Below are 26,835 nucleotides of genomic sequence, written 5' to 3' on the forward strand. Positions count from 1 at the left end.
TGCTCATGCTTCCACCTTCAAGATAATTTGAAATAAGTGAAGTGCTAAAATATGAGGCTTCTAAATGCAGTGTTTGCATGGCAGCTCTCGTTAGCATAGAATATTTCTAAGGAACTGGTGATTTAGGTATGTGTGGGGATGGTGGAATTGGGAGATGGAGGGAGGAAGACATTTCAAAATCTCATGTGTCAAAATTTCTAAGAATGCTCATGCCCTTGTGTTTAGTAACTCTAATTAGAGGACTTTACCTCATGAAAATAATCAGAGATGCTTACAAAGATTTATGTTAAAAAATATTTATTGCAGCATCATTTTCATAGCTCCAAACTATAAATACTTTAAAATACAAGATTGATTAAACATATTATAATACAGCTATATGAGAAAAAAATAGAGCAGTTAAAAATCATTCCTCCAAGAATATTGGAAGACAAAGAGGTAGAATATTGGTGTAAGGAAAATGGATGTGCTGTGGTGAAGAATAGGCTGAGGCAGACATCCAGTCCAGCATGACTCAGTGAGTTTGGAGCAGAGGTGCACAACTCTGTTCATTGTGTAACCACGCCACATGAGGCGCATTAGGTGATCACCCACGTGAGTTCATGCTAGGCTTGGAGCCACTATTGTTTGTAAAAGGTATAATTATCCTGCTACCGCTGTACATATGGCTCGTGCCTGGACTCGCTCATGCCTAGAAAGAGTAAAGCCATGTCAAAACTGTCTACATTTCCTTGAGTGTTTTTCCAGCTCCCCCGCACTTGCCCACCGACTCCCCTTGGATCTCCATTAGAACCTGACAATTGGTGAATGAAGAGGTACAATATTATGAAGCAAAAAAAAGTAGACAACAAAATAGCATGTAAAATATCAAATACACTTATAAATATTTATTTTCTAGAGGCAATTTGTGCAGTGGGTCTCCAAGTAAAAATTTTTCCCCCTGCTTTCTAATTTTTAAAATATTGTAATTAAAATTTTTTTCAATGAATATGCATTATATTTTTAAATATAATGCATACAAGGAATCCCAATAAATGATTGAGTATTTTTAAGTACCCTGTATAACAGTGAATTTGAAGTTTTCAGAAGCAGAGGTGCTATAATGGGGAAGTGTATCATAGCAGTTAATGTTTCTTGAATGCTAACTGTAGGCTAGGAGTGATACATATTATCTCATAATTTTCTCATAATAATATATATGTCATAAATATAATATGTTATATTGTAATACTGTTAAATATATTGTGTTTGTGTATACTATATATATACACACACTATCGTATTTTATATACTATTAATAATAGTGCTATTACTAAACTTATTTCACAGAGATGATACTGATCTAAGAACTGACTTAAGAATTTCTTTTAAAAAAAACTGTTTAAAAACACCTCTTAATGAGTATGGTGCTTTTAAAACATGTCCCCCAGTTCTTTGGCACTCCACCCATTGAGAGGTAGAATTTATGTTCTGTCCATTGAATCTGGGTTCTGTGGTTTCCTGTCAAATACAGATGATGAAAGTGATGCTGTCAGTTTCTGAAATAGGTCTTAAGAAACTGGCACTGTCTGCCTCCTGTCTCTGGGGATACTTACTGTTATAACCCAGCCACCATATTCTGAGGAAGCCCAAGCAGCAAGATGCCCAAATGAAGAGGAATCAAGACCCTTTTCTCTTGGGCTTAGCTAAGCTTCCAGCTGACAGCTAGCCTCAACTTGTCAGTCATGTGAGTGTACCATCTTGAAAGTGGATTCTCCCATTCCTAGACTGATACTATGTGAATCACACCCAAATCTGCCATGCTGAGCCCTGCCTGAATTGCAGATTCATGAGCTAAGCAAATGATTTTTGTTATTTTTAGCCACTAAGTTTTGAGGTAGATTGTTTCTCAGCAGTACATAACTAGAACAATGGGCATGCTTGTTTATGAAAGTAAGATCTTCTGGATATACTGTAGTGGGTCTGCATCAGTAGGGATTCATTATATAGGTAAATTGCTTTATACAAGAAATTACAGAAACATGGAGGATGGGGATCCAGAAATCTAGGGAGCAGAGGAAGTGGAAGATGAAAAGAGAGGGCTCTAGCAATTAGGAGAGTGTCTGGAGCACAAATAAACTCAACAACCAGTGAAAATGATCTCGTGCCAGAGATGGCATGGGGCTATTTAAGAATAGGAATGCCAGTGGTTCAGGTTTAAGGTGTATGCTAATGCAGCTGCCTGCCATATGATGAACTACCTGCTAATCTCCATCTAGTTACAGCAAACCTTCAGCAAAATCCTGCCACACATACAGTCGCTGTTTCTGGAATACTCAGGATTGGGATTGGGTGAGTGTGCTGCAATGAACACTGGTGGGGTAACGCAGTGCAGAGAAAAATGGTGCATACTTGATGCAAAGTGGAGACTGCAGTTTGAGAATTGATTAGAAACAAAAGCCGGAAGCCAGAGGTGACTCAGAGGTGACATATAAGATCTGAAACTGCCCTTAATTTCCTTTCTTGCTCTATATTCCCCAACCACTAGACAGATGTGAGGAATCCTGGATGTCTGTCTTTGTGGAATATAGGTTCAAGTGTTTTGGGGCCTTAATCTTAAGGTTTATAGTGATCTCAATTGACTAGTGGATTATTTAAGGGACATGTTACAGCATTAATCTTCACTGTGCAGTAGGTTTCCAAAATGTATGTCTCTGATATGTAGTTTTTGAGAGGGATGACCACATTACTTTCTGGGGCCTCACTGTGGACTCTCAGGGACACATGTTGTCTGTGTTGCTCTTTGGTGTCAGTGGAGTGTCAGACACCTTGGTAGGTGTTCCTCACAATGCTACTTAATGAGCCAAGCTCAGATCAGACTCCTTAAGTTGGCCAAAATACTCTAGGTACAGGAAATAAAATACTCTGGGTACAGACAAAAATCAATACCAGAGTTCTGACCTCCAGAGCTGTAAGATCATAAATTTGTGTTGTCTTAAGCCACTAAATTTGTGGTCGTTTGTTACCACAGCAATAGAAAATTAATAGTACCTGGGTGTGAAATACTAATAGAGTATTTTAATTAAATGAAGGATTTAAAGTAGAAGAAAATAAAACTATCCATAGCTTGTTTTTTGAGTTAAAGTAAAGACAAACAATGCATGTTTTCTTTGAAGTAATTTTTACTGGGAAAAAAAAACAATAAAACATTTTTTTTTCCAAAACAGTCAAAATAAACGACCATTACACAAGATTGCACAATCATTTACAAATGCTAGCAATTAAAGGTAAGTAGCCTAGTCTCACAGAATCCTTGTCTAAATAGTTTACTCCATATTCAATGCACTGAAAATGTGATTCTCAGAGCTGTCGAGATTCAAAGTCCCCTTGGCTGGATTCAAAGTCCCCTTGGCCAAGCTCATTGCATTCTACAATTGAATCATATCAGACCTCAGGTAGGAACTTTTCCACCCAGATTTCTACGTTGAGAGCAGTTTAAAATTTCACATTCTTCCCATTTACCACCAGCTTTTTTCATAGTCCGGGGTACAACATTATCCAATATCCTTCCCCATTAGTCACACAATTTACTCTCCTTTTTTCCAACATAACTTCTACAGTGTTCACATTCTTTTCAACCACTGCTGTCTTTACTATACAATAGTATGATTTATGTGTAAATACAGAAACACACGTCTTCAAAGTGGGGATAAAAAGAAAGCATGACCTTCTATGGATACAGCTATGGTAGATTACTCAGGGAGTCCTGGGAAGGACTTTTTGCCATTAACGCTAGCCATAAAAAGCAATTATGAAACTTAAAAAAAGAAAAAGAAATCAAATCAGATGTGTGTGTGTGTTTTATTCTGCACCATTATGAATTAAACAGGAATAAATCTAATAATGCGTTCTAGTTGCAACACAAAATACTGAATGTTAACAGCTTACAAATGCTGCTCTGAACATTCAGTTCTCTTCTGAGACACAGGACATACAAAAGAGTTCAATTTTCAGACTCTTCCCCTGGGCCTAGTACTCACATGTGCCACAGACGGACATGTTTTTTTCCCCACAGGACCAGAGTCTGCAGTTCTGATTAGATTCAAGCTTAAGGCACCAATTAGCAAGTGCTACATGCTTTATTAATGATTTTATGCACCTGTGAGGTCTACTTAGGACCCAGAAGCTAGTTAAGAATATATAAGCAGTCTCTTGATAATATATATCTTATTTCTACATATATCTCCTTAGAAATTATGTGAAAGCCTAACATATTTTGCGAATTTGATTTTTATAAGCAGTTTTATCAAACAAACTTACACAAAAAATTTCCCCCTCAACAGTACTGATAAAATACAGGGCACCTTTTTCTTTCAAGTATTTGGGTGAAATAGCATACCCTGAGAATTTGGGGTGCAAAACTACACCTTGTAAACTGTAGAATGAAACTCCTCAAGCACCACATAAGAAAATGTATACCATGATAGTTTTTAAACACAAAGACTATTATTGAATGTTGTTTTCCCATGCACATATACATACTTATCATGAGATTATAGTCAATCTACTTAGGAATCAATACTGTCCTGTCCTGCAGTCCAAAGTATTATTTCAGGTAACGTGAGCATTCAATTTGTAGCAAACACAGACTTTGATTTCTATGAAGTATGAAAACAATTAAAATGTATCTTTTTAAGAGGCAAGGATGATAATGTCAAATTTGAAAATACGAAAAAGGAATCTATATCACCAGATATTTCCAGTGACATAAGGATGTATTAGAAATGCATGTCAATAGTTGAGATTTGTTACAAAGATATAAGGTGTAATTTGCTTTAGCTTATTTACTCCATGATAAATGGACATATAGAGAACCCATCTGCTATGTCATTACCTACATATCTGGGCCTTCACTTAATCCTGAGGGCAATTTCATTGAGTACTTTTTAAAAAAATACATTCTGGTGAATTAAATTTTTATATGGTTACAAACGTGTTCAGTTTTCCAGAAACGATTGAAATAGGACATATTTTAAATATGACCATTTTATCAACAAGTAACAAGTGGGTCTTCTGGAAAACTGAGCCACACATATAACCCTAAGAGGATATTATAAAAGCCAGACTCTGCAATTCTGATTAGATTCAAGTTCAAGGCACTATTTAGGAAATGTTTTACTAATGGTTTTATAGTAATAAAAAATAAAAGGGAAGTTCAGTAACTAAAGGGACATTATTAGGGTAATAGTTTTATGGGTCAGAAGGCTTCATAGACTCTTGTTTGATTCCACTTGAGTTATAAAAGGAAGGATATATCACTTCATTCAAATATTCATGCAACCTCAAGAAATGACAAAACAATAAAAATAAAGATTGAGATTTACCTCATGCCCCTGAAAATATTTTTTTCCCTATCACTGGAGGTAGTGAATGGCCTAGCAGCTTTGTATGATTTGGTGAAATAGAGAACCATAAAATTATCAATAGATGACATAATATTAATAGAACATTATTTAAAAGTTGCGTTTTTAACCACTTGGACATCACTGTGTCCTTGGCAACTTCCTAAAATGTGAAGGCTCTTGTATAGAACAAACAAATGAAAAGCTTTTTCTTTCTTTCCTTAGTTTGTGTCCTAATTTACCTCAGTGTGAGAATTCAAAACTCAAATCTGCTGGCAAGAAACACTGATACATAGATTAGGGGTCCCAAGCCCTCAACTCCACCACATTTTCTAGAGAAGGAGTTGTCTCTCTTTTGGAAGAGTTGGCGAGCAGTCACTATTCAACATGGCCACCGGTTTTTCCTGAAAGTCGCATTTGGCTTTAAACCAGTCTTAACAATTTTGGTACTATCCACCCAAATCCTGTATAGGTTTCACCAGGTATATTCAAATACTGCAGGTTTCTTGGTGCTGCTTTCAGTAAAATAAGTGTAAGATTTCTGAAAGGGGTTCTACTTTCTTGGGTCAATATTAAGTTACCTTATACCCAGCCAATCTCTCCTGAAAACGAGGAAGTTCTGATGCCATAAGATTTGTTCCTCAGTGGAGAAAACTTAAGTAAGTTCTGGGGGGAGTTGATTGATGTGCCTGGGTAAGAAGACCTCTATGATAAAGAAATATCTTTTTCTTGAATTTGGCACAAGGGCATCTTTTTTATACACAGAGACTATGTTTCATATTTCATGTCTCATAAAGTCTACAGCTTCATTTCATAGCTCATCAGCACAACAAGCAATTGAATCGTGATCAGAGCTGACTATTCCCGCCTCAAACCTCTCCCTATACCCAAGAGAACTTTTCTTCAGAGTAAGATCCCTTAAAGGAAGGCCCTGAAAGTGAAATTAAGTTTTTTTTAAGAGTCTGAGATGGGAAGCATAACTACAAAGTAATAAGATTATATAAATCATACAAAACTCAGTCTCCTAGTTTTTTACTCACACTTTTTGTCATGAGTAGCATAAAATTCTGTGGCTTATGAAGAAAATTTAAGCAGAAATCAAATATTGCTGATGTTTAAAATAATAATAGTGTGTTTAAAAAATTACCAGAATGCTTTATCTTTAAACAAATTGGTAAATAAAAGGAGATTCTTAAAAAAAAAAAATCCTGGGAAAACCTTCAAATTATTCCTTTAAAAAGTAATTAAGTAATATTTCAATGTAACATTTGCCAAGTATATATCGATACACTTATTATGACAAGCTAAATATTTATCTGTTCAATCAAGTCTTCCAGTCTTCAAGACTCCCTGTGAACACTCACTCAAATAGCCTTCAGAATTGGGTTACAGCTGAGACAGTATTAAATGTCGATAAAAGATTCCATGATTTGGATTCTTGACATCTCTTCAAACCTGCCTCATCCTCATAAGGAGCAAGTGCTGTAACTCTAGGTTACTGTTATTGGGATAGGGAGGCTAGGGCTGGAGTGAATCAGAGCCACTGAATTAGTGCCATATTCTACTCTACTGCCCCAAATGGGTCACTCTTTAGACTCCAAACAATCCATGAGAGACATGAGTATGCAACTATGGAGGGAATTATTGAAGAAAAGAAAAATGCTATGCACCCACAAAAATAATTGGATTCTTAAAGGAAAATTTTATACCTTTCTGAGACTAAGTACTTAATTTTAGATGCAATCATTGGCTTTCCAATATTTCAAGCCATTCTATTTTAAGGCAACAAATAGTGTCGTGGCATTGTACAAATGGGAAAATAAAATAAAGCACAAACATTAAAACCACCATTTTTCACAATCACATTTGAAATCATGCCAAACCTAATAAAAGAACATATAGAGCATAACCAAGAGAATGGGTAGGTTTGGCTGATATATGATTCAAAGAGCAGACCATCATATTGAAAACTTAAATATGTATTACAACTCAGCCAGCTAGTCTTGATATATTCCAAGAACCTATAAGGAGATTCATGATCCAAATTACTCATTTACTAGCTTGGTTTACAACAGAATCAATCCCATTCTGTTGCATGTTTTGAATGAACAATGGGAACAAAGGAATTGTTTGTCGAGTCACAAGTACAGGGGGGAGGGAGGTGAATAGAAAGCTTATATCCTGTGTTGAAGTATAAAAAGAAATAGTCATAAAGGGAAAAAAATGCAACCATTCAATCAACTTAATAAAATTAAAATAAAAACTGCCTTAAAAGGATTGTTCAGAAAAATATAGAAACTTACACACTTGGCTTATAAGAAGCAAAAATTAAGAATAACACATGTGGAAGAAGTTTTTCAGATGAATTAATTCTTAGTGCTATTACAATGCAAATTCCAGATTAAAGAAGAATACTCCATCTTTTTGTCTTGCTCCTATAAAATAAAAAAATTAAAAAAAAACATAGTCAAGGAAAAGATTTTTAGTTCTAAAAGCAAATTTCACTTTTACGAAACAAGAAAAATATTAAAATACATTTTATTTAACTGTTTGACTAATTTCAATGTTAATAATGAAGTTAACATTTTAAAATGTGCTTGGCAAATGTGTTTATGAACTTACTAAACATTATGCGAACTTCAAGAAATTGCCCCAAGTGGAACTTGAATCAAATCTAATCAACTCTTCAAAAATGACTTTAAAATTAAATGTTCCGTTTCATTGAAATCATTCATAGCAAAGATAAAATAATATAATCAATATGTTTCTAATATTAGCATGAAGAAATATTTAAGCTAAATGGAAACATTTGAAATTTAGTTATCAATCTTATTAAATGAGTAAACTCCATACTAAGAATTCTTGTAAAGCAAATGACCAGTACTTAAATTATGTGGAAATTCACATAGTACATTTTGTTCAAAATAAGATGTACTAGTGAGAACCTAACTTAGTTAAATCCATTCTAGAACAGGATTGACATGTTCAAAAGCTTATTGAAGGTTAGTCTTTTCTCTCTATCTCCATATAAGTTGTAGTATATCTACCAGAACTTTACCTAAGTAAGTTTTTTTTAACATTTGGGAGTTGATATTTGAACATAATATTATGAAAACAGAAATAGAGTGGCCTACAGGTAATATTTATTAGGGATTAAGAAGGCTCATGTGAAAAATAACCTCTAAGAAGTATCAAATAACAGCTATCTAGCCAATTATATGCACTCAGAGTAGCAAGGCAAGGAACATTTTAATTCTGTCATCTAGAAACAAACCTGTTTAAATATGTGTTTTAAAAAAGAAGTCAATAAGAATAATTTTTAAGCTTATACGTATATACTCCATGTTTATTTTATTGTGTTGTACTTTATATTGAGGAATGACCTGCAAGATGAACGGGACCATTGTGAATTTGGAGACCTCTCATTTGCTAAATGTAAGTTTTTCTACCTTAGGACATAAAAAGCAGCAATACGAAAAGAACATTTAATTACAAGAGGGAGAAAAGAAAATATGGGACTAAGAAGAATAATTTCAATGTGGATCCAAGGATTTGATAACAACTCTGGCTGAGTCCTATCACTTGGCAAGGTTTGAAAAGACTCCTTGAGCAGTGAGAAGACATTGAGGGGAGACAGAGAGAGAAAAGAAAGAAACAGTCGAGAGAGATTGCACTATAGGACGGTAATAGTCTGAGAAATGAAGGAGAAATCTGGTTATACAATTTGCTAGGATCGTATTTAGGGATTGATAGTGTAGATATTGCCTTTTTGGATAGTCACAGAATATCGCTTCTGCTTGTATTAATTTCAGAGGAATTTAGTTTGAAATTGAAAAGTAGTAAAGTTGCTCCCAATTCCTATTAAAGAAAAAGTAATAAAAATCGCCAATATAGCTACCCTGTTAGAGGTCTCACAAACATTTACTGCGGTAGAATGGATCATGAAGAAGTCAGTAAAGATGAAGGGATGACTACACTTTGTCACCAGGGAGTTTAACTGGATGACTTCCCGTGGTTTTAGGACCAGAACACATGACAGAGTTCAACAGGGATGCTGGGTCAGATTTTCCCTTTCTCCACGCCGGCCTGTGCCCAGACAGAGGGGAAAATCACCACACACAGCTGGCAAGCTACGTTCAGAGTTGTATAACATTCTGGAAGGCCTTGGGGGATACTAGAGTACCCTGACACACAGCCAACTGGCCTGCCCTGAGAGATCAGCCAGCTAGCTCAAAGAGGACTGCAGAGCTGTGGGCACTGCCTCCGGTTTGGGGAAATACAGAGTAATCCTGGGCACAGGTCCATGATGCTTACCCTGGGAGTCTGCATTGATAAGGGCTGATTTTCTGCTCTGGTGAGGGGCCCTGAGAAGATAAGGGGATTCTGAGGCATTTATGAGGATCTAGTTTCAAGGGAGCTTGAACGCTTACTACGAGCCATGTACTGTGTGCTATGTCTTCTGTCATGGTTTTATAATTCAGTCTTCACTACTCTCCTGAAGTGTACCCCATTTTACAGATGAGGAAAATGAGGCTCAGTGACAGCAAGTCACTTGCCTGGACTACACTGTGACTAGTAAGTAAGACTAGTTACTTAGACTAGTAAGTAACAGTATTAGAATCTGAGTTGGGGTTGCCTGACTTCAAGGCACACGTACTTGTGATTTAGTAAAAGCCACACAGCTTCCCTTCAACTAAAATGCTTTAATACACTGGCATCCAAGAAGATTTCACCCTTACCTTTACAGCCCACATTCTTCTGCTTTACATAAACAAAAATTCTCCCACCGCTGGGAGCCACAGCTCCTAGGAGTCCTTAAGCTGGCTCAGGTTTCTTTTTGGGGCATACAATGTTCTAAGGACAGCTAGTTTTTTAATCAAATGAAAAACACACATAGAGTTTCAGTACATGCTGAACACTGACAGATTCAGGGTCAGTTTCTTACCTTATTCCCTTTCCGTGCCCTTTCCACCAAGCCACAACACACACACACACACAGACACACACCCTCCACGGCAGTAAAATGGCCAGAAGATTCTATTTCCTCTGAATGAAACAGAAGTTTGGAAAATTAGCAGCAGGGCAGCCAGTCAAATTCCAACTGTGTTCTCTTTCCCCATCCACAAGGACTTTAATGTTTCATATAATTAACCCTTTAGCGGAATGATGTGGCCGAGAGGAAAAATGCAATGGCTGAAAAATTTTGGAGAAGTTAGGTAGTGGGAAAGCGACACAAAGAACAGATAAGGGAAGAGGGACAATTTGCAACAAAGAACTGAGACCAGAGAGCAGAGAATAAGACAAATAGATGAGCAAGGGGGTGATCTATAAGAGCACGGGCCACGGAGCTCCAAGTGCCTGGATTTCAATAGCTGTTGATCTGGGATAAGTTAATGTTTAATTTGTCAAACAGAGATTAAAAATAGTACCTACCTGTGTTAATAATTCAATGATGTTAAGTCTTGGTATATACTAAATGATTAATACATACTAGCTTTTACTTTTAATTTCTTATTAATTTTAGATAAGTTAAAAAAGAAAATATAAAGGTAATGGAATCATGAAGAAAGGTACAAAATAGTAAGCTAGAGGAAAGCCACAATGCAATTAAAGGGAAAGGGAGAAAAGAAAAGGCAAAAACAAACAAATACATTAAGAAGATAAAATAAAACAGAAGCTATATACAATAATTGGGAGAGGAAGTCACTACCAAGTTAGTGGGGAAAATAGAAATAAACTAATCAATTCATGAAGGTAACTATGGAATGAAGTGAAAATAAAACGTCTAGGTTATAGCCTGCAGATTAGCTACCTGGCCTGCGTGCACCGGAGCAGCAAATTTCCTGTCCTTCAGATGACTTGCCTGGGCTCCAAGTACAATGCTTTAAGAACATTCAGGTGAGGGAGCTGGAGGACTCATCCAGTCCTACCCTTTAAGCTGTCTAATCTATGGTAAAAACAAAAAACAAAACAAAACAAAACTACAAAAAAAGTGAGGAGAAGGGAAGAAGCAAGGTGGTGGAACGTTGAACTAAATCAAGTTGAAGTGAATGGAAAATGAGAAACCGCAATAAGGAACAAGTTGCAAAAAAAAAAAAAAAGCAAAGGACAGAAAATAAATTCTCAAGCAAATGGCAATGGAAAAAAGAGAGACTAGTGGGACAGACACCAGGAAGTAACTCCATCAAAGAAAAGTGACCTTAGGGAGAAAAGGAAAAGGAGAAATGGACAACAAGAAGAAGGCGCCTGTGCACCACTGAACTCCAGCCTGTGCAATGTAGTGTCCCCATCTCTAAAAAAGAAAAAGACTCTGGCATGGAATATTTAGGTTTTGAGTCCTGGTTCTGTGACTAAGGAAGGGTCACTTAACCTCTCTGAGTGCCAATTTCCTCTTGGAATTTCAATACAAAGAGACTGGGTTTGATGATCTAAGGACCAGTCTAGGAACCCGTTAGAATAATAAAACAGCTCTCCCTGAATCCAGCCCTTGCTCTTGCTACTTTAGTTGCTGATGCATGGGTCCCTATACAGGGGGTAGAAATAACTCTGAGGAAGTAAATAGAAAAGAAAGACCAACAATGCAGGAGCAACATGAAACACAGGGAGAAATGAAGAAACAAAGGCTTACAGTAAAAAAAAGAACATACAAATGAAACAAAATAATTGCAATTCTCTTAGGCTGATATCCACTACTTGTGCCAATGAAAGTTTTCTTTTGTTAATATTACACGTTTATTTTATCTTTATGCCCTTGTAAATGGTATTTAGCATCAAGTCCCAATTAAAATCTTAAAACAAAAATACAGCATCTAAGTGGATGGGCAGCAGAGCATGTCAGGAAGGGAAAAATATAGCCATGTTCCTCAAGTAACAGAAATCTAAAAAAAAAACTCATTAAAAAGTTGTCAAAGATCATGTGAAGAAGGAACATTAAAAACCAAAATAGGCAGACAAAAAGGCCTAACAACAAAAAAGAAAGTGGTGAAGTTTTGCAACTGGTGTGCCTAGTACACTGGTGTGTTGCAATTGGGTTACTGCTGTAGCCATCTGGGCAGTTGGGTCCCAGGGGGTACACAGCCTTGTCCCTTAACCACAATGTGAAATGAGAGTACTAAATAATAATAAAGTGAATAATATTATCTTTTTAGATGGGTTGTGGCATGGCAAAATCTGAGAATTACTGGTATATTGGCCACAGGATGAAGAGAAATGAATATAAATTTTTTTTAATAAAGGAACATTTATAAGAGAATAATCAGAAAAAGATAACAGCAGCTGTTTATGTCCAAATATATATGGGAAGGAAGAAAAGTGAAGCTCCCTATTGCAGTGTGGTGCTAAAAATAGATGATGAAATACTTATTATTTGAACTGGAAGGAATCTTAAAGGTTATGACAGTTCTTGAACACTTGTTTTGCAGTTTTGTGTGTACAAGTCTGTCTCCTGCTGGAGTGTAGGCCCCTAATTTGTGTTATCCATGTGTGGGTTTACGGCCCCAACAGGGAGTACACAGTGGCTCAAAGAATGTAGGCATGTAATTCATGCTTGTTGAATTAGTGCATTTTGTTGAAACATTCATTTTACAAATGCCCAGAGAGGCAAATGGAAACACAGATGGCTAATGGCCAAATGCCACCACAGAGCAGACCCCAGATGTCCTTGCTGCCAGTTCAGAGCTCATTACACCTCCTTTACTGTCCCTTTTTCGCTCCATGCATCACACCAAGGAACACAGGGTGGTCTGCAGGGAGCAAGGTGTGGCCCAGGAGTTAAGAGCTGGTTCTAAAGGTCCTGGTTCTCTCATTCTCTGGGGACCTCAGTAAAACCATTTCTTTCTAAGTCCCAGTTTTCTTCTCTGTGAAATACTGTGGTCAGATAAAATCATTTACACAAATTCTCATTTGAAAAGGGGACATAAACCTACCCTACCTCAAAGCAAATATCTGCAATAAGCCTGGTTTTTAAAGGAAATTTTGACCTGAAATTACCTTTCAAGATTTCTTACACTGACCATCTATATGAGCATCTTGAAATATCTGAACAGTACTTACAATTTTTCTACACAAGGAAAAGAATTACACACTTAAAAAAATCCATCTGGCTTTTCTTTGGAGGGTGGTATTGAATGTTCAAAAAGGTGAGTTTTGAAAAATTTTTAATTCATTATTTCAATTTGGCTAAGTCAACTTTTACCTGCATACAAAAAGCTAATCTTTAGTTGCCAACCAGATTTGGCCTTTCTGTCTATCCTTAGGGCTTTATTTACTAAAATAAAGATCGTGCTTTCAAAAAGGGAAAAATTTTCAAATATCACTATTCAAGTCCCAAACGCTAAAAACTCTAATGTATATCTGTGTCTACTGGAAAAAAACCCAAGTCTAATCTCTCTAGACTCAACAGACAGGGGAAAGGCCAAAGGCAGCTGCTTAAGAGGATACCGTGCAAGTGTGTGCCCCATCCTCCCTCCTCTCTTCCCTGTCCTCCCTTCCCCTTGCTTCTGCACCTCCACAGCTTGCACAGAGGCCTCATAGCATTAGTTGGTCCAAAATAGCCCTAGGTAAACACACCACCTGTCTAAGCGATTAAAGCACTTTTGCCTATAGGCTACTCTTTTCCTTCTGCGAAACTAATTCTCTAATTCTGAGTCTCCTACCCATGCATATTGAATATTTTTTTAATTTTCTACACTAAACAAAAGATGACTTATTTGTCTTTAATTTTATCCCTCCCCTCTTTATCTGTTATCATCACACAGTGTCTGTTGCAGACTCTTCCAGAAAAAGAATTTAAATAATGTATTTCTAGATTGCAGCTAAAATGAGGCTTGTGCTTTCAATTGAATTCTTAGAGAAAGATTTAAGGGTTTTTTAAACAGTGCCTAATATTGTCTTACAGTCCAATAAGTGTAATAATATTCAGTAACAATCCCTTAATTTGAACAAAATTTTTAGCTTGCAATACATTGTTATATCATCTGATATTTAGATACATGTTTAGGGTTAGATATTATTTATTGTCCCCACTAGAGATGACACATGAATGCTAAAAAGTTTGTCATGCCCAACATCACACAGCTGGTGAGAAGCTGTGTGGCTCCAAAATCCAATGATCCTAACTCCCGAATGAAGGCTCTTTCATTGCACAAAGCAACAATATTCCTGTTCCTTTTCAGTTATAACAGAGAAGAGAGAAATAACATATTTTTTATCATAGAAGCATAAAAGCATAAATAGCATTTCTCTTCTTTCCATCACATTTTTTTTTTTTTTTGGTTCAGAATATGATCTTACCAAAGACTGAAAGTCCTAGAAGCTTTTATAATATCACCCTTTCCCAATCTGAAGAGAACAGGAGTGTAAGGGGCAAGTTTGTCCCCACACAGTTCTGACACCTTTACGCTCCTATCTGAAGGTGTCTTTGCCCTGTCATGTGTTTGATCTGAAGTGTCCTGGTTTGAACAAGTAAAGCTCACTCTTCCTATCAAGTTCCATGTACTGTATTTCCAGGGATTCCTGTTTGGACATTTGGATTAACTTAGTTGTCAGGAATCTATTTACTCTGATTTCCTTTAGCTAGGGGTAGGTGTGGAAGTTGATTCTTTTCTGAAGAAAGAATGCAGACATGAAAATAACAGTCTTGAAGGGATTAGCAGCAAAGCATAATGTGTTCAGTCTGGACAGGACTGGATTAAACACAGCAACTCCATTCAAGCAAAGAGTAACTGCAGCTCCGGAATCCTCCCTCCCCCACAGAGATCAAAGTGTGTGTGTGTGTGTGTGTGTGTGTGTGTGTGTGTGTGTGTAAGATACATTAGAGACCTTGAACTCATCCTAAGAACATGTTCTGATTATCTGAAAACTGAAAAACAAGAGCTTAAAAAATACAGCCGCTTTGTATAAGCAATTTCAAAAGGAAGATACAAGAGGAGAAAGATTTTCTGTAGATTTTAGAAAATGTTCCTACAAGAAAACATCTGTCTTTACTTCTCCATACTTCTGGGGAGCAAACAGATTGAAGGGGTTTCCAATGACCTCCTGGGATGTTCAGTGCCTCCTGTCCCTGGGACTGTCATGACCAGAGTGAGGCTCACTCCACAAAATCCAAGCTGGGTTTTCATTTCTTTGCCCTGACTACGTTCACCACAGACTGAAGGAACAGACCCAAAGTTCACCTCCCTTCTACTCTCAGGTGGGAAAAAACACTCAGGAAATCTGAAAAGGTCAAAGAGCAAAGGCTGACCTTGGGGACTGAAGCCTAGAGAGAGGGGGAATCCTGGCAAAATTATCCCCTCTGTAAATTGGATGCAGTTTTGTTCTATTCTCTCAAAACATCCATTTCTAGAGACAGCCTCCTTTGTTGTAAATCTCTCACTTCAAACACAAACAAAAAAATATTGTTCTTACTCTCTTAAACCTGATTATCAAAGTGAAATTCACTTACCAGCAGTTTTTCATTCCGCTTCCTGGTGGCTGCTCATCATCTGTGTTCTACCACAAAGCTCATGGTGGTGCCATCAAAGGAAGGGGGAGCAATGATCCGTGGCCCCAGGGGCTGCGAACTAATGCTGATGACAGGCTTGCCATGCAGCTGAGCAAAGCCCTTGGCCCCTACGAGTTGGGATGTGGCTGTTGGGGCTGAGGAGGATGAGGAGGCTGGAGACTGACCAGAAGCCATGAAGTATGGGGCCTCAGTGAACGTTGCAGCTGCCTCTTTGCTGGAAGGCTCTGCCACCATTGGGGAGAGCTCACTGCCTCCTGGAGTGCGAGCAATTGGTGTGGGCTGCAGGGCATTGGTGGGCAGCACGGTAGGCAGAAACCCAGGGTAAATCATGTAGGTGGGTCCATAAGCCCCGGGACTCAGGGCCAAGGGAGGCACAGGGATGGACATGGGAGCCACAGCCTGCTGCTGGGAGGTCATGGGCACATCCACATACTGCCCTGTCTCAGGGTCAAACAGTCTCCGGGTCATGGGCTGTACTGGTGTGTCCACCAGATAGTACTGGCCCGTTGTCACATCCAGGAGCATCTTACGCTGGGTCTGTTGAGGCTGTGGCTGCTGGAAGGGGTCTGTGGGGACAGGAGCTGAGCCTGCAGGTGCTGGGGCAGGCATGCTGGGTGGGGAGAAGCAGAGGACCTGGGGCTGGGCCCCCTGTAGGGTGAAGGGCAGCAGCGGCTGGTGGTAGATGGTGGTGGGGGGATGCTCGGGGCTCTGTGGCCCTGGGGGGGCAGCTACTGTCTCCCGGTGGTTGTCAGGTTTGGTACGCCAAGCTGGTCGGCTGGTTCCACTAACCTGAGAGCCTTTGGAGCTACTGGGGACCTGACTGCGGGCACTCAGCGGGGGTAAACTACAGAGAGTGGCAGCTGAAGAGTTGGGGTGCCCCTCCCTGGAAGCTCCAGGCCTGCTAAGAAGCTCCCCTGCAGCAGAGCTTCCTTTAAGAGGGATGGTCAGGTAATTCTCACAGTCACTGTTGCTCTTCTCCAAATTGCTGCCACTTTTCCTGTTGGTCACCTCATCAGGAGGTGCCCGGGTGGCTGGAGAGATCTTGAGGGACCGGAGTCCCTGCGATTTGATGCCCTTAGCTGCTGAAGGACTCTCCGGAGAAGGCCCTTGTGGGAACTTGCCAGCGACACCCCCAGTTTTCTGGATGTTGCTGGCACTCACTGTGAACACGTTCCGGTTGCTGGGGAGTGGGGGGAGGGGCTGCAGGGGTTGGGTTCTCTCCACATCCTTGTGGACTGGGGGAACATAGAGAGATCGGGGTCTTTCCCTGGCCAGGTTCTCAAAGGCCGCTGCCCTGGCAGACACACTCTCAGCGCTGGGGTTGGAGTTTCTCCGCTGCAGACGTTCTATGGGGGCCCCTCGCAGGACCACACCAGCTTTGTTTCCTGTGCCCCGCTCTTCCACCTCACCCAGCCGTTTGGACAGCTTGTCGTGGTCTCCCTCAGCTCCCACTACCCCTTCCCTCTCCTCACTGGCAATGAGCGACAGCACGTGGCTGTCCATCATCATAGGCAAGGGGTCGCTTTTGCGCTTCCACTCATTCCTGTTGAAGCTGTACAGCTCTTCCATGGACCTCACGGCTGCAGTCAGCTTCTCCAGGGCATTCCGGGCTGGCTTTGTGGCTTTCCCTTCCTCCTTAACCTCCTCCTCCTTGAGCTTCTCTGGGGTCTTCTGGGTGGAAGCCTTGGAGACAATCTTGAGCACAGGCAGGTATGAGCCCTGCTCGGGCTTATTGGGGGCAATGGTAGCCACAGGCAGCCTGCCAGATGCCCTGTGAACCAAGACTGTCCCTTCTGGGGAGGAAGAATTCAAGACTCTGCTGCCGCCCCATTTGCCCATGCTCTCCCTGGGCTCTCGGTCCGTGCTGTCTTCCCTCTGGTTCACTACAGCCTGGCATGTAATCACCATGGGGGACAGGGATCCAGATCCGCCAGCTGCTGCAGACAGCTGCCTGGGTTTGGGTCCAGTCAGCCCCTGCTCTGGGGTAACACTGCCCTTGTCACTACTATCCCCTGACCCTTTAATTAGTTTCCTGACATCTCTCACCTGGTGGAGGGGGCCTTGAGCCTTGGACTTGTCTCTGATGTCTCTCACCTGGAAGTGGGGCACTTTTTCTAGGTTGTCCCCGCGGAAGAGTTTCTGCTGTGCCCTGCTGTTGTCCTCGATGGTCTTGAACAGGTTAGAGGCGCTGCCACCGGCCAGCTTGGGCGTGAGCAACTTGGCAATGTTGAAGTCTGAGCTCGGCTGCTGCACACTTCCCAGCCGGATCTTGATTTCGGGAGCCTTGGGTCTGATCACCGCTGTGGAGGTGGCCTGAGCAGCAGGGTACTTGGTGGCCTGCTTCCTCGGCTGCTTGTCCTTGGGTGTCTGCTGGATGTTGGGGACAAAGAGGCGAGACATGATGGTGTTCTTGCTGGCAGAAATCTCCCCGAGATCGGCCCGCCAGTCGCCTCCTTTGGGCAGCTTCAGCTTCCCTATAGGGACTTGTTCCTCCCGCTTCTCGGCCTCTTTCTCCTTCCATGACCGGAACGCACTGTTCTGACTGCGGAGGAAGATGCTCTTGACGGTCTCTGAGGCACTCTTTTTAATTTCACACACTTCTGTGTGTCCATCGGTGAAATTCCGGCCAGGGCCTGCGTTGCGCTCGCGAGGAGTACTGGCTTTGAAGATTGGGGATTTGGAGCCCGCCACGGACCCCTCCCCGCCCGCGTCGGACATGCTGACCACGGTGTACTCGGAGCCGGCCTCGGAGTGACGAGAGCTCTGCCTCTGCAGGCCCCTCTCTCCCTGCCTCTCGCTCCCGCGGGCACCCTCCGTCTCCTTGGAGGTGCCTGCGAGGTGGTGGGATGTATCTGTGACTTCTCCCCTCTCCATTTTGAACTCGTGTTCCCGCTGCATCTTCTTGGAAATGACGTTTTTGAGCAGACTGGAGGCGAACTTGGACTTCTGGGGGCCATCGGCGCGGGAGGCGGGCTTGCTGCCCTCGGAGGTCTCGGAGCCGTCGTCCGTGTATGCCGACCCGGGACCCTTGCCGGGGCCTTTGGTGGCCCTGCCGGGCCCGGGGACCGAGCTGGCTTTGCTCTCATTGCGTACATTCAGGGGCTCCAAAAGGGTGACGACACGGGAGCCTGTCTGGACCTGCTTCTGGAAACACAGGGGCGTCTCCACGTGTTTGATTTCCCCCTCGACTTTGCTGACCACGAACTCCAAAGCCTTGGTCTGAGACTTCTTGGACTGAATGTAGAGCTGGTCGGCAGTGGCCGGGGCCCCACTGCCCTTCCTCAGACCTGCAGCCACAGAGGCTGCGCTGCTCCTGAGGAGGCTCTGCTCCACCCTGGCCCCAACACCCCCACATTTTAAGTCCAGGAAAGTTGACCAGCGCCCAAAGCCCACTTCGGAGAGCGTGGTGGAGGACTCTCGGGAGCTGATGTTCAGAGCCTCAAAGTAGGGGTAAGCCAGGCTCCGGAAGGCCCGGGAGGTCAGGTTACGCACCTCTTTGTCCGCATCGTCCAGTTCGCTCACGGCACTGGAGGCTCCGCTGGAGTAGTCCACCAGCTCCTTCGCCCGGATGGCCCCGCACCTGGTTTGCAGGCGAGCAGGGACAGCAATGAATTTCTTTGCATGGTCCTGAGCCACTGCTGCAGCCGGGTTTTGCTTCAGCGAACTTGAATTGTTTTCAGCAGCTGTAGAGACGCGGAGGCTCATGTCGCCTTCATGCTTGGCAGCATAAATAATGTTTTGCTTTGCACGCACGTTGTTAGGCTCATTTATAGCCCGGGAAGCCGGTTTGATTGATAGGAGGATCTGGCTTGCTGCACTCCCACAGCTGCTTGCGGCGGCGGCTGCTGCCCCTGAAGCTGCCTCCGGGGTCTCGGGCAAGGGCTCAGTCAGGGGGGCAGTGCCAGGCCCAGTGGGTGGGGGAGTGGGGCCACTGTCAGAGGGGCCACTGCCCACTTCCGTGCTGCTGGTGTCGCGGCCACTGTGGCCTGCATTGGGGCGGGCCAGGTCGCTGCTGGTAGGGCTGGGCGTCCGGGTGGTGTTGGTGCTGGGAGTGGTGCTGAGGTAGCAGCTGTTGTCGTCGTCCTCTTCGGTCAGACTGGTGATGTCCCCTGGGGTCTCGTCGCTGCCACCAAAGGAAGCATACTCCACGAACGAGTAGATCACGTTGTTGTCCTCGAAATCCCAGCGGGAGGCCAGTCCCACGTCGAAATCCATGTCCTGTTCCACCTCACTCAGCTGGATCTCATGGGTGGTGATGTAGTGAGCCTCTTCGACTTTGGGGGGGTCCCTGCTGCCCTGGGACTTGGCAATAATGTCCCTGCACTCTGTTCCATCTACTGCCCCTCCTCCCCCTCCTCCTTTTCTTCCTCCCCCTCCTCCTGATATTTTCTCTCCTTCTCCTCCCACGGCCTGGCAACCTTCACTTTCGCCACTCTCACTCTCAAAGCCTAAGGATGAAGAGGAGGTGGCCAGAGCCCCTGTGGATGTGGTGGAGTCCTCCATTTTGGAAAGGCCATCCTCTTCTGCTTTGTTCATTGGGGAGGAGGATGAGGAAGATGAGAAGTTGCCACCCTCTTCAGAGGCGGAGTGCTGGGATCTAGAGAGTTCGGAGGAGGCAGGATTGTTCTGGGGGCTTGGAGTCTTGCACTTTCGACTGCTGGGTTCATCTTGGGCTTTCTCCTCTGGGCTCCTAGAGGCCCTCTGACCCCCAGGGCAGTGCCCCAGGGTAAGTTTCATGGTCCGGGGACTCTCCCTCTGGACTTCAGCTGAAGCACACATCTCCACATATTTCGCTTCTCGCTGGGAGGAGGCTGAAGGCTTGGGAAGTGGCCACAGCTGCTGCTTGAGCTCCTGGCTGTCTTGAGCACTGCTCACTCCGTCCCCCACCTCCGCCTGACTTGCTTTCCAATTCAGCTCAGGAGGGGCAGCTTCCATTATGAGCCCTTGCCCAGGTTTCAGCGACAGGAAGAGACAATGGTGAGCGCTGGGGAAGTCTTGGGTCCGTCTCCGGCCCCGGAGGGGCTGCAGAGTTGCCCGAAGCAGGGTCCCACGTATCTGGACTAGCCCCAAGGCTGTAGGCACCGCTGCCACTGCTGCCACCACCTCCCAGTTCTTCAGCCCCTGTGGCGGGGCCGCAGCAAGCCTGAGGGAGGTGGGAAGGCTCCTGGATGAGGTGGTGGAGGTGGTCTGTGGCTGGGGGGCTGCTGCTCTGGCCGAGACTGTGGCCAGTGTTCTGTAGCTGAGCTGTCCTGTCCAGTTGTTTGCCTTGCACCATCGGCAGCAGTGAGGAGTCTGAATGCCATCGGCCACGGAGGAAGCAGCATCTGTAGGTTGACCCCGGGACTCCCAGAAATGAAAGGAAAGCATGTGCTGTTTCTTGTGAAGCCTTGTCCCTTTCCTGGATGGGGCGAGAGAGGGTCACGTCATTCCAGAAATATTTTTAGTGTCCATTCCCTAGTCATATCGAAACCACACTTGAGGGTAGAAAGAAGAGGCTCTAATGAGATGAAAAGAGAAGGTTGGGGGTGGAGGAGGCATGTGGATTCTAATTCAAATCAGCCAAATGTTCTATGTAATCTGTTATAGTGATGTCTAGCAAGTATGAAATTATTCTTTCCTCACAGCCATCTTTTGCTCTCAAGTTTTTGATTAAATGGTTCCCCCCACTTGTTCTTAAATAAAATTCAAATTTTTCACGCATTTCAAATGAATTAAGGACACTCTGGAAATATTTCAAAGTCTCCCTGGTACATATGGTAGCCTTATATTTGCCTCAAAATCTATGCATTTCTTTTTCTTTAGAGAGCCAAATCAGATGAGTTTTGGTAGTAAAACTTTTCATAGGAATAGAATATTCCATCCCTCTTTCCTCAAAGTTACACTCTATGAAACACGACCTGTTTGGTTCAAAATAGAAGAATCTCTCCTAGAATCCCTACTGTGGTGACTCAAAGTATAAAAGGGCAATTTTCAAAGACCTAAACTTAACACTTTAAGCAAACTTTTCATTATAGTCACTAAAAAGGGTACATGGAGCCAAAATTGACACTACTTCAAATCCCTACAGTGCCTTAATCAATCTCAAAAAAGCTCCCTAAACTTGTAGAACCATGGCAAGACAATAAATCTCCAATTAAATATAGCCTGAGCTGCAGCCTCAAGATTCGGTTACGCTGGCTGAATTCCAGGCCTGCAGGGCACCGACTCAAAAAGCAAAAGAATAACAAATACACTTACCCTTCAAGAGTACAGTGCAGCTTGGAGGGAGATTCAGAGAGGAAATGTGACCCACTGGCATGCCCCATGGAAACGAAGCCAAAATCCCCGTTCACTGGCTCTGAGGTACCTCCATTTCAGACAATTTGGTAGTTGTGCAAGCAAATTTGCCAGTCAACTTAAGATGGGGGTCTGTGCTGGCCATCCTCAGAGCTGATTCCTTGGGTGCTATCGGTGGAGAACCATGATGCTTGATTTTGGTGAGATCTGACCCTTGTCACCTGCCAGGCCCAGTTCCACCACTATACATAGTCTATGTGTCACTTATGCCGATTGAATAAAGCACTATTTTAAACATCCACATTTGCAGGGAACAAAAATAACACCATCAACCATCCCCTTTCAATATGAATGCCACCTCCACACAGAAAAATGTTCTTTCCTCCGAATAGGCGTGTGAGTAGGTATGGAGTGGGAGCCCCTAACAACTGAAGCATCTACCTTCTCATACTTGGGCTATGGACAACACAGACCTGCCGTTATCCTCCCAACTCCTTTCTGCCCACACCATTGCCATTAAAAGTATGACTTAAGGCAAGACTAAAAATACCAAGAATCAGAATGCAGACATAAAGCCAGAGATCTAGGTTAAGAGAATAAAAGAGGAAAGGTAAAGGAAAGAAACAAACAAAGGAAGAGAATGAAAGAATAAAGAGAGAGAGAACTTGCTAAATGTGCAATCAACTTTTTGATTATAGAGAACCATGTTTTTTTTAATCTTAGTTTTTTTTTTTTTTTTCTTTTGAGACAGAGCCTCGCTCTGTTGCCTAGGCTGGTGTTCAGCGGCATGATCTTGCCTCAATGCAACCTCCGCCTCTCGGGTTCAAGCAATTCTCGTGCCTCAGCTTCCTTAGTAGCTGGGACCACAGGAGCACCCCACCACACCCAGCTAATTTTTGTATTTTTAGTAGAGATGGGGTTTCACCATGTTGGCCAGGCTGGTCTCGAACTTTTGACCTCAGGTGATCCACCTGTCTCGGCTTCCCAAAGTGCTGGGATTACAGGCGTGAGCCACAGTGCCCAGCTCTTAGATTTTAATGATAGTAATTACAATATTCACAGCTAAGACTTACATAGCATTTACTATGTGCCAAGAACTACTTGAAACATTTTTAAATGTGTGTGTATTAATTTATTTGATCCTCATAACAACTTGATGAGTTAAGTGTCATAATTGTTCTAATTCCTTATAGATGGAAAAGCTGAGGCAGAATGATGTTAAGAAATTATGTGACAGACTTCAAACCCAGGCAGTCTGGCTTCAGAGCTTGGACCTTAACCATTATGCTACACAGTGTTGCTGACTTCCATGCTCAAATACTCTACAGGGCACCCAGATTCACAATTAGAAGGAAGCCACTTATCCACTAGGCAATTTCATTTCATCTGCATGACCACAAATATACCACATAACTTGTTTTGTTTTTTCTGGTTTTTCATATAACAAAACTGTGTACACATTATGTACTCAGGGATTAAGGATCATAATCCTAGAAATGAAATGAAATAACATATAGTTGGCTCCTTCAGGCAAGCTGAGTATTTTCAATGTCCCATTTAAATTTTGCTTTGAGGCTAACCGTGTCTTGGAAATAAACTCTGAACACAGCCGTGAGCACTGTGGTGCATACATACTCCATAGTGGAATAGAAGGAAGAGTTTCTGCCCATCAAGGCGATTATAGTCTAAGGAGGAATTTTTCCAGCACTTTTCATATGGCCTTGTCTGTCATGACAACAGATTTCAGCTGAGTTTCTCTCTGCAGTTGGCACACTACAAAATTGGAAGGTCATATGCCCTAAGTGTAGGTTAAAATATAATTGCTTAATACCCAAAGTTCTGAAAACCTACCTGCAGCGTCTTGCTTCCTCCACAGAGCACAGCCCTAGTTAAAACTCCCCAAGAGGCAAAGAGAGAGCATCATTCTGACAGTAGTACTTACCTCCAAAGTATCTGTGTGGCTCCTTTACTGCTTTCTATCTAAATGAATGCCAGTGTAGGAAAAAATTTGAAGAGAAATCTTTTTCAAATGAAGTCAGTTTCCAGTCGGGTTTAATTCAAACCACAAATTCTTTTTAAAAGCCATGTGAGCTGAAAATTTTGAATAGAACAGACTCTATTAAAAGCAAAAAACAACTGATAAATAGAAAAACGATAAAGGCTAAAGTAAAACAATTAAGAACCCCAAACTGCTTTCCCTCTGGCATTTTCAGAGTTCTGGTGTAGTATATGTTACTATGAAAATGGATGTTGTCAGTTTTGTTGAAATAACTTGCAGTCATTGGGTAGCCATAGAGCCTTTTATTCCTTAATATGACTACAGTCATTTTTTTTAACAGATGAACTCAGTGATTGCCTACCTGATGTCAACTCTTGAGCAATTAACAGTGACTAATGTCACCAGCATTAAACCATATTAAGCAGGCATACTTGCTAGACCAGGCTAGGTACACTTAGTTGATAACTTTATATGGGAATTCAAAGAGTAACAAAGGCAATGACTCAGTATCATTATTTTTATCTCTGCAGAGAAAGTTTCTTAGCATTCCCTGAAAGTGTTGGAGATGATGGTATGTAAAAGAATGAAGGCCAGACTATCCACCAGTTGGTAAAAGGACACGGCTATATTTAGGGTCTCTGACAGTGGCATAATAGGATAAATAAATACGTTATTCAAAAGGAAGAACAGTTTATCAAAGGTAGACCACTAGACCAGAAATGAAGAGGGTCAAACTCAGACTCAAATAAGGAGTCAGAAAAAGGATTTACCAAACACAGACCTTCTCAGGATTTTCTGGGCTGTGGTGGGTGAGGGATATTCTCTGACTACCTGAAATTTTGTGTCAGGCTTTCCATAGACACTTGCACAGCTATTCACACACACTGCTGGAAAGGAGTCTCTTCTGCGGGCCACAGCTTAATACTCAGAGGGTGGCCAGCTGTTTCTCTTCCTGGCCAAGGTAGGCATGCAAAATAATTACATCTGAAGGAGAGGCACCGCATTATCTTTTTTTCCTGAGGGTGCCAAAGAGTGTTATTTATTTGTCTATTGGGGTAAATGCTTTACATATTTTTGCTCATTAGTCCTCTCAAACATACCATGAAAGAACAACTATTATTCCCATTTATAGATAAGAATTAGAGGCTGAGTGAAGACATGTGACCTGAACGACATTTTATAATCAGTAAGTGCTGGAGCCTTGATTAGAACCCAGCTCTGAGTGACTGGAGCTCACGCTAAGTTGTTGATTGAGCGTTCAGTCTATTTGGTGGAGGTCACAGGGTCATGCCCACTGCTGGCCAGTTAGCTGTTTCACAGCCTCCACCAGCTGCCTGCACACAGGAACAGTTGGTCACCATGGAGTCCAAGGAAATGGAGTGGCAGGATTAGTATAAAACTATCCCTGTGAATAGAAAAACGGCATGTACCATGAGGATGAACAAGTAGCACTATCTTCTTGTGCAAAGAAGAGCACGTTATTGTAGAATCATGCCATACACATTGTAGATGCAACCCCTTAGCTATGCCATTAAAACTTGGAAGGACAGGAAGAAACAATTCACCACCAGAAATAAAACCTTACTAACAGCCACTCAAGCCTGCACACAGAGGCCAGAGGTGATGTAAAAATGTTTGCTACTTTCCCCCTTGAGTCAGGTTGTATATCAAGGAGTCACTCCTCTCTGATCTCCCTCCCTTTCATTCTCCTTTCTGAATGGTCTCTTAGGCATTTGCCCTCCCTTTCCTCACTCCCATTGCCCTTCTTTTTCCTCTTAGTACCTGACTTGTTGTCCCAGATAGTAGTTTTCATCTGGCTTTCTCTTAAGGGAGTTGTGGAAGTTTTGGTGTTTCAGATTTTGCTGGATAATGGAAAATTATTCCTTCCAGACCAGCCTCAGAATGAAATATCGACAGGACAAACAAATCTTTCTCTATATCATACTGGCAACTTCAAGTAGCCTAAACCTAAATCTTGGTCCAATTTATCCAAGACCTCTGTCTGTTATCCTAGCATGAATGATATAGGACCCCGAAAAGTGAGTGGCCAAGGGTATCCTCCCCATTGTGGAGGGCAGGACAGAAGAGCTGCCTCATTAGGCTTTCAGAAGTTACTGTAAGTTTTTTCAGGTTGATGTTGAAACAGTGTTTCATTAACCAGCCAGCTCAGCTACCTGTCTATGAATCACATGAGTGACTTCTGTGATTTTTTTTTTTTTTAGAAATAATTTTTTTCACATTTTAATTCTTGGTATTGCATTTTTGGGGCTAAAACCATGTTTCTGTTTCTGTTTATTTTGGAAAATGTTTCTTCTCCCTACATATCTGATTTCAGACTTTAGCAGTTTCAAACACGAGCCTGTAAAGATACACTCAATATTTTATTTTTTAGCTTTCTATTTCTATGAATATTTTTGAAAATTATTTAAGATATCATGTCTTCGCTTTCTTTAAATCTCACATTCAAACCTTCACAAACCTCAAGTACTGAGATGCAAATTAGAGCAACTTTTTAGAGAACAATCTGACCTTTTATATCTATCATACAAAATGAGAAAGACTATGAAGGCCTAATATTATATGCATGAGGATGCTTGTTGTAGCGCATTATGATAGCAAAAAAAAAAAAAAAAAGGAAACCACCTAAATATCAATCAATAGAGAAATGATTGACTGAT

At 42.0% G+C, this 26,835-nt stretch overlaps 1 protein-coding gene across 1 annotated transcript; it reads right to left on the bottom strand.

Moving 5' to 3' along the window:
* Positions 1–3,143: 3,143 nt before the first annotated feature.
* C3H4orf54 (chromosome 3 C4orf54 homolog) lies at positions 3,144–24,434 on the bottom strand. The gene is made up of 3 exons (XM_054485420.1): positions 24,101–24,434; positions 15,823–21,280; positions 3,144–7,816 (listed from the first exon to the last, which is right to left on the bottom strand). The coding sequence occupies exon 2, from the start codon at positions 21,247–21,249 to the stop codon at positions 15,859–15,861; it is 5,391 nt and encodes a 1,796-aa protein (XP_054341395.1). The 5' UTR covers positions 21,250–21,280; positions 24,101–24,434; the 3' UTR covers positions 3,144–7,816; positions 15,823–15,858.
* Positions 24,435–26,835: the final 2,401 nt, after the last annotated feature.

This window comes from Pongo pygmaeus, chromosome 3 (assembly GCF_028885625.2).
Source record: "Pongo pygmaeus isolate AG05252 chromosome 3, NHGRI_mPonPyg2-v2.0_pri, whole genome shotgun sequence".
Taxonomy (NCBI): Eukaryota; Metazoa; Chordata; class Mammalia; order Primates; family Hominidae; genus Pongo; species Pongo pygmaeus.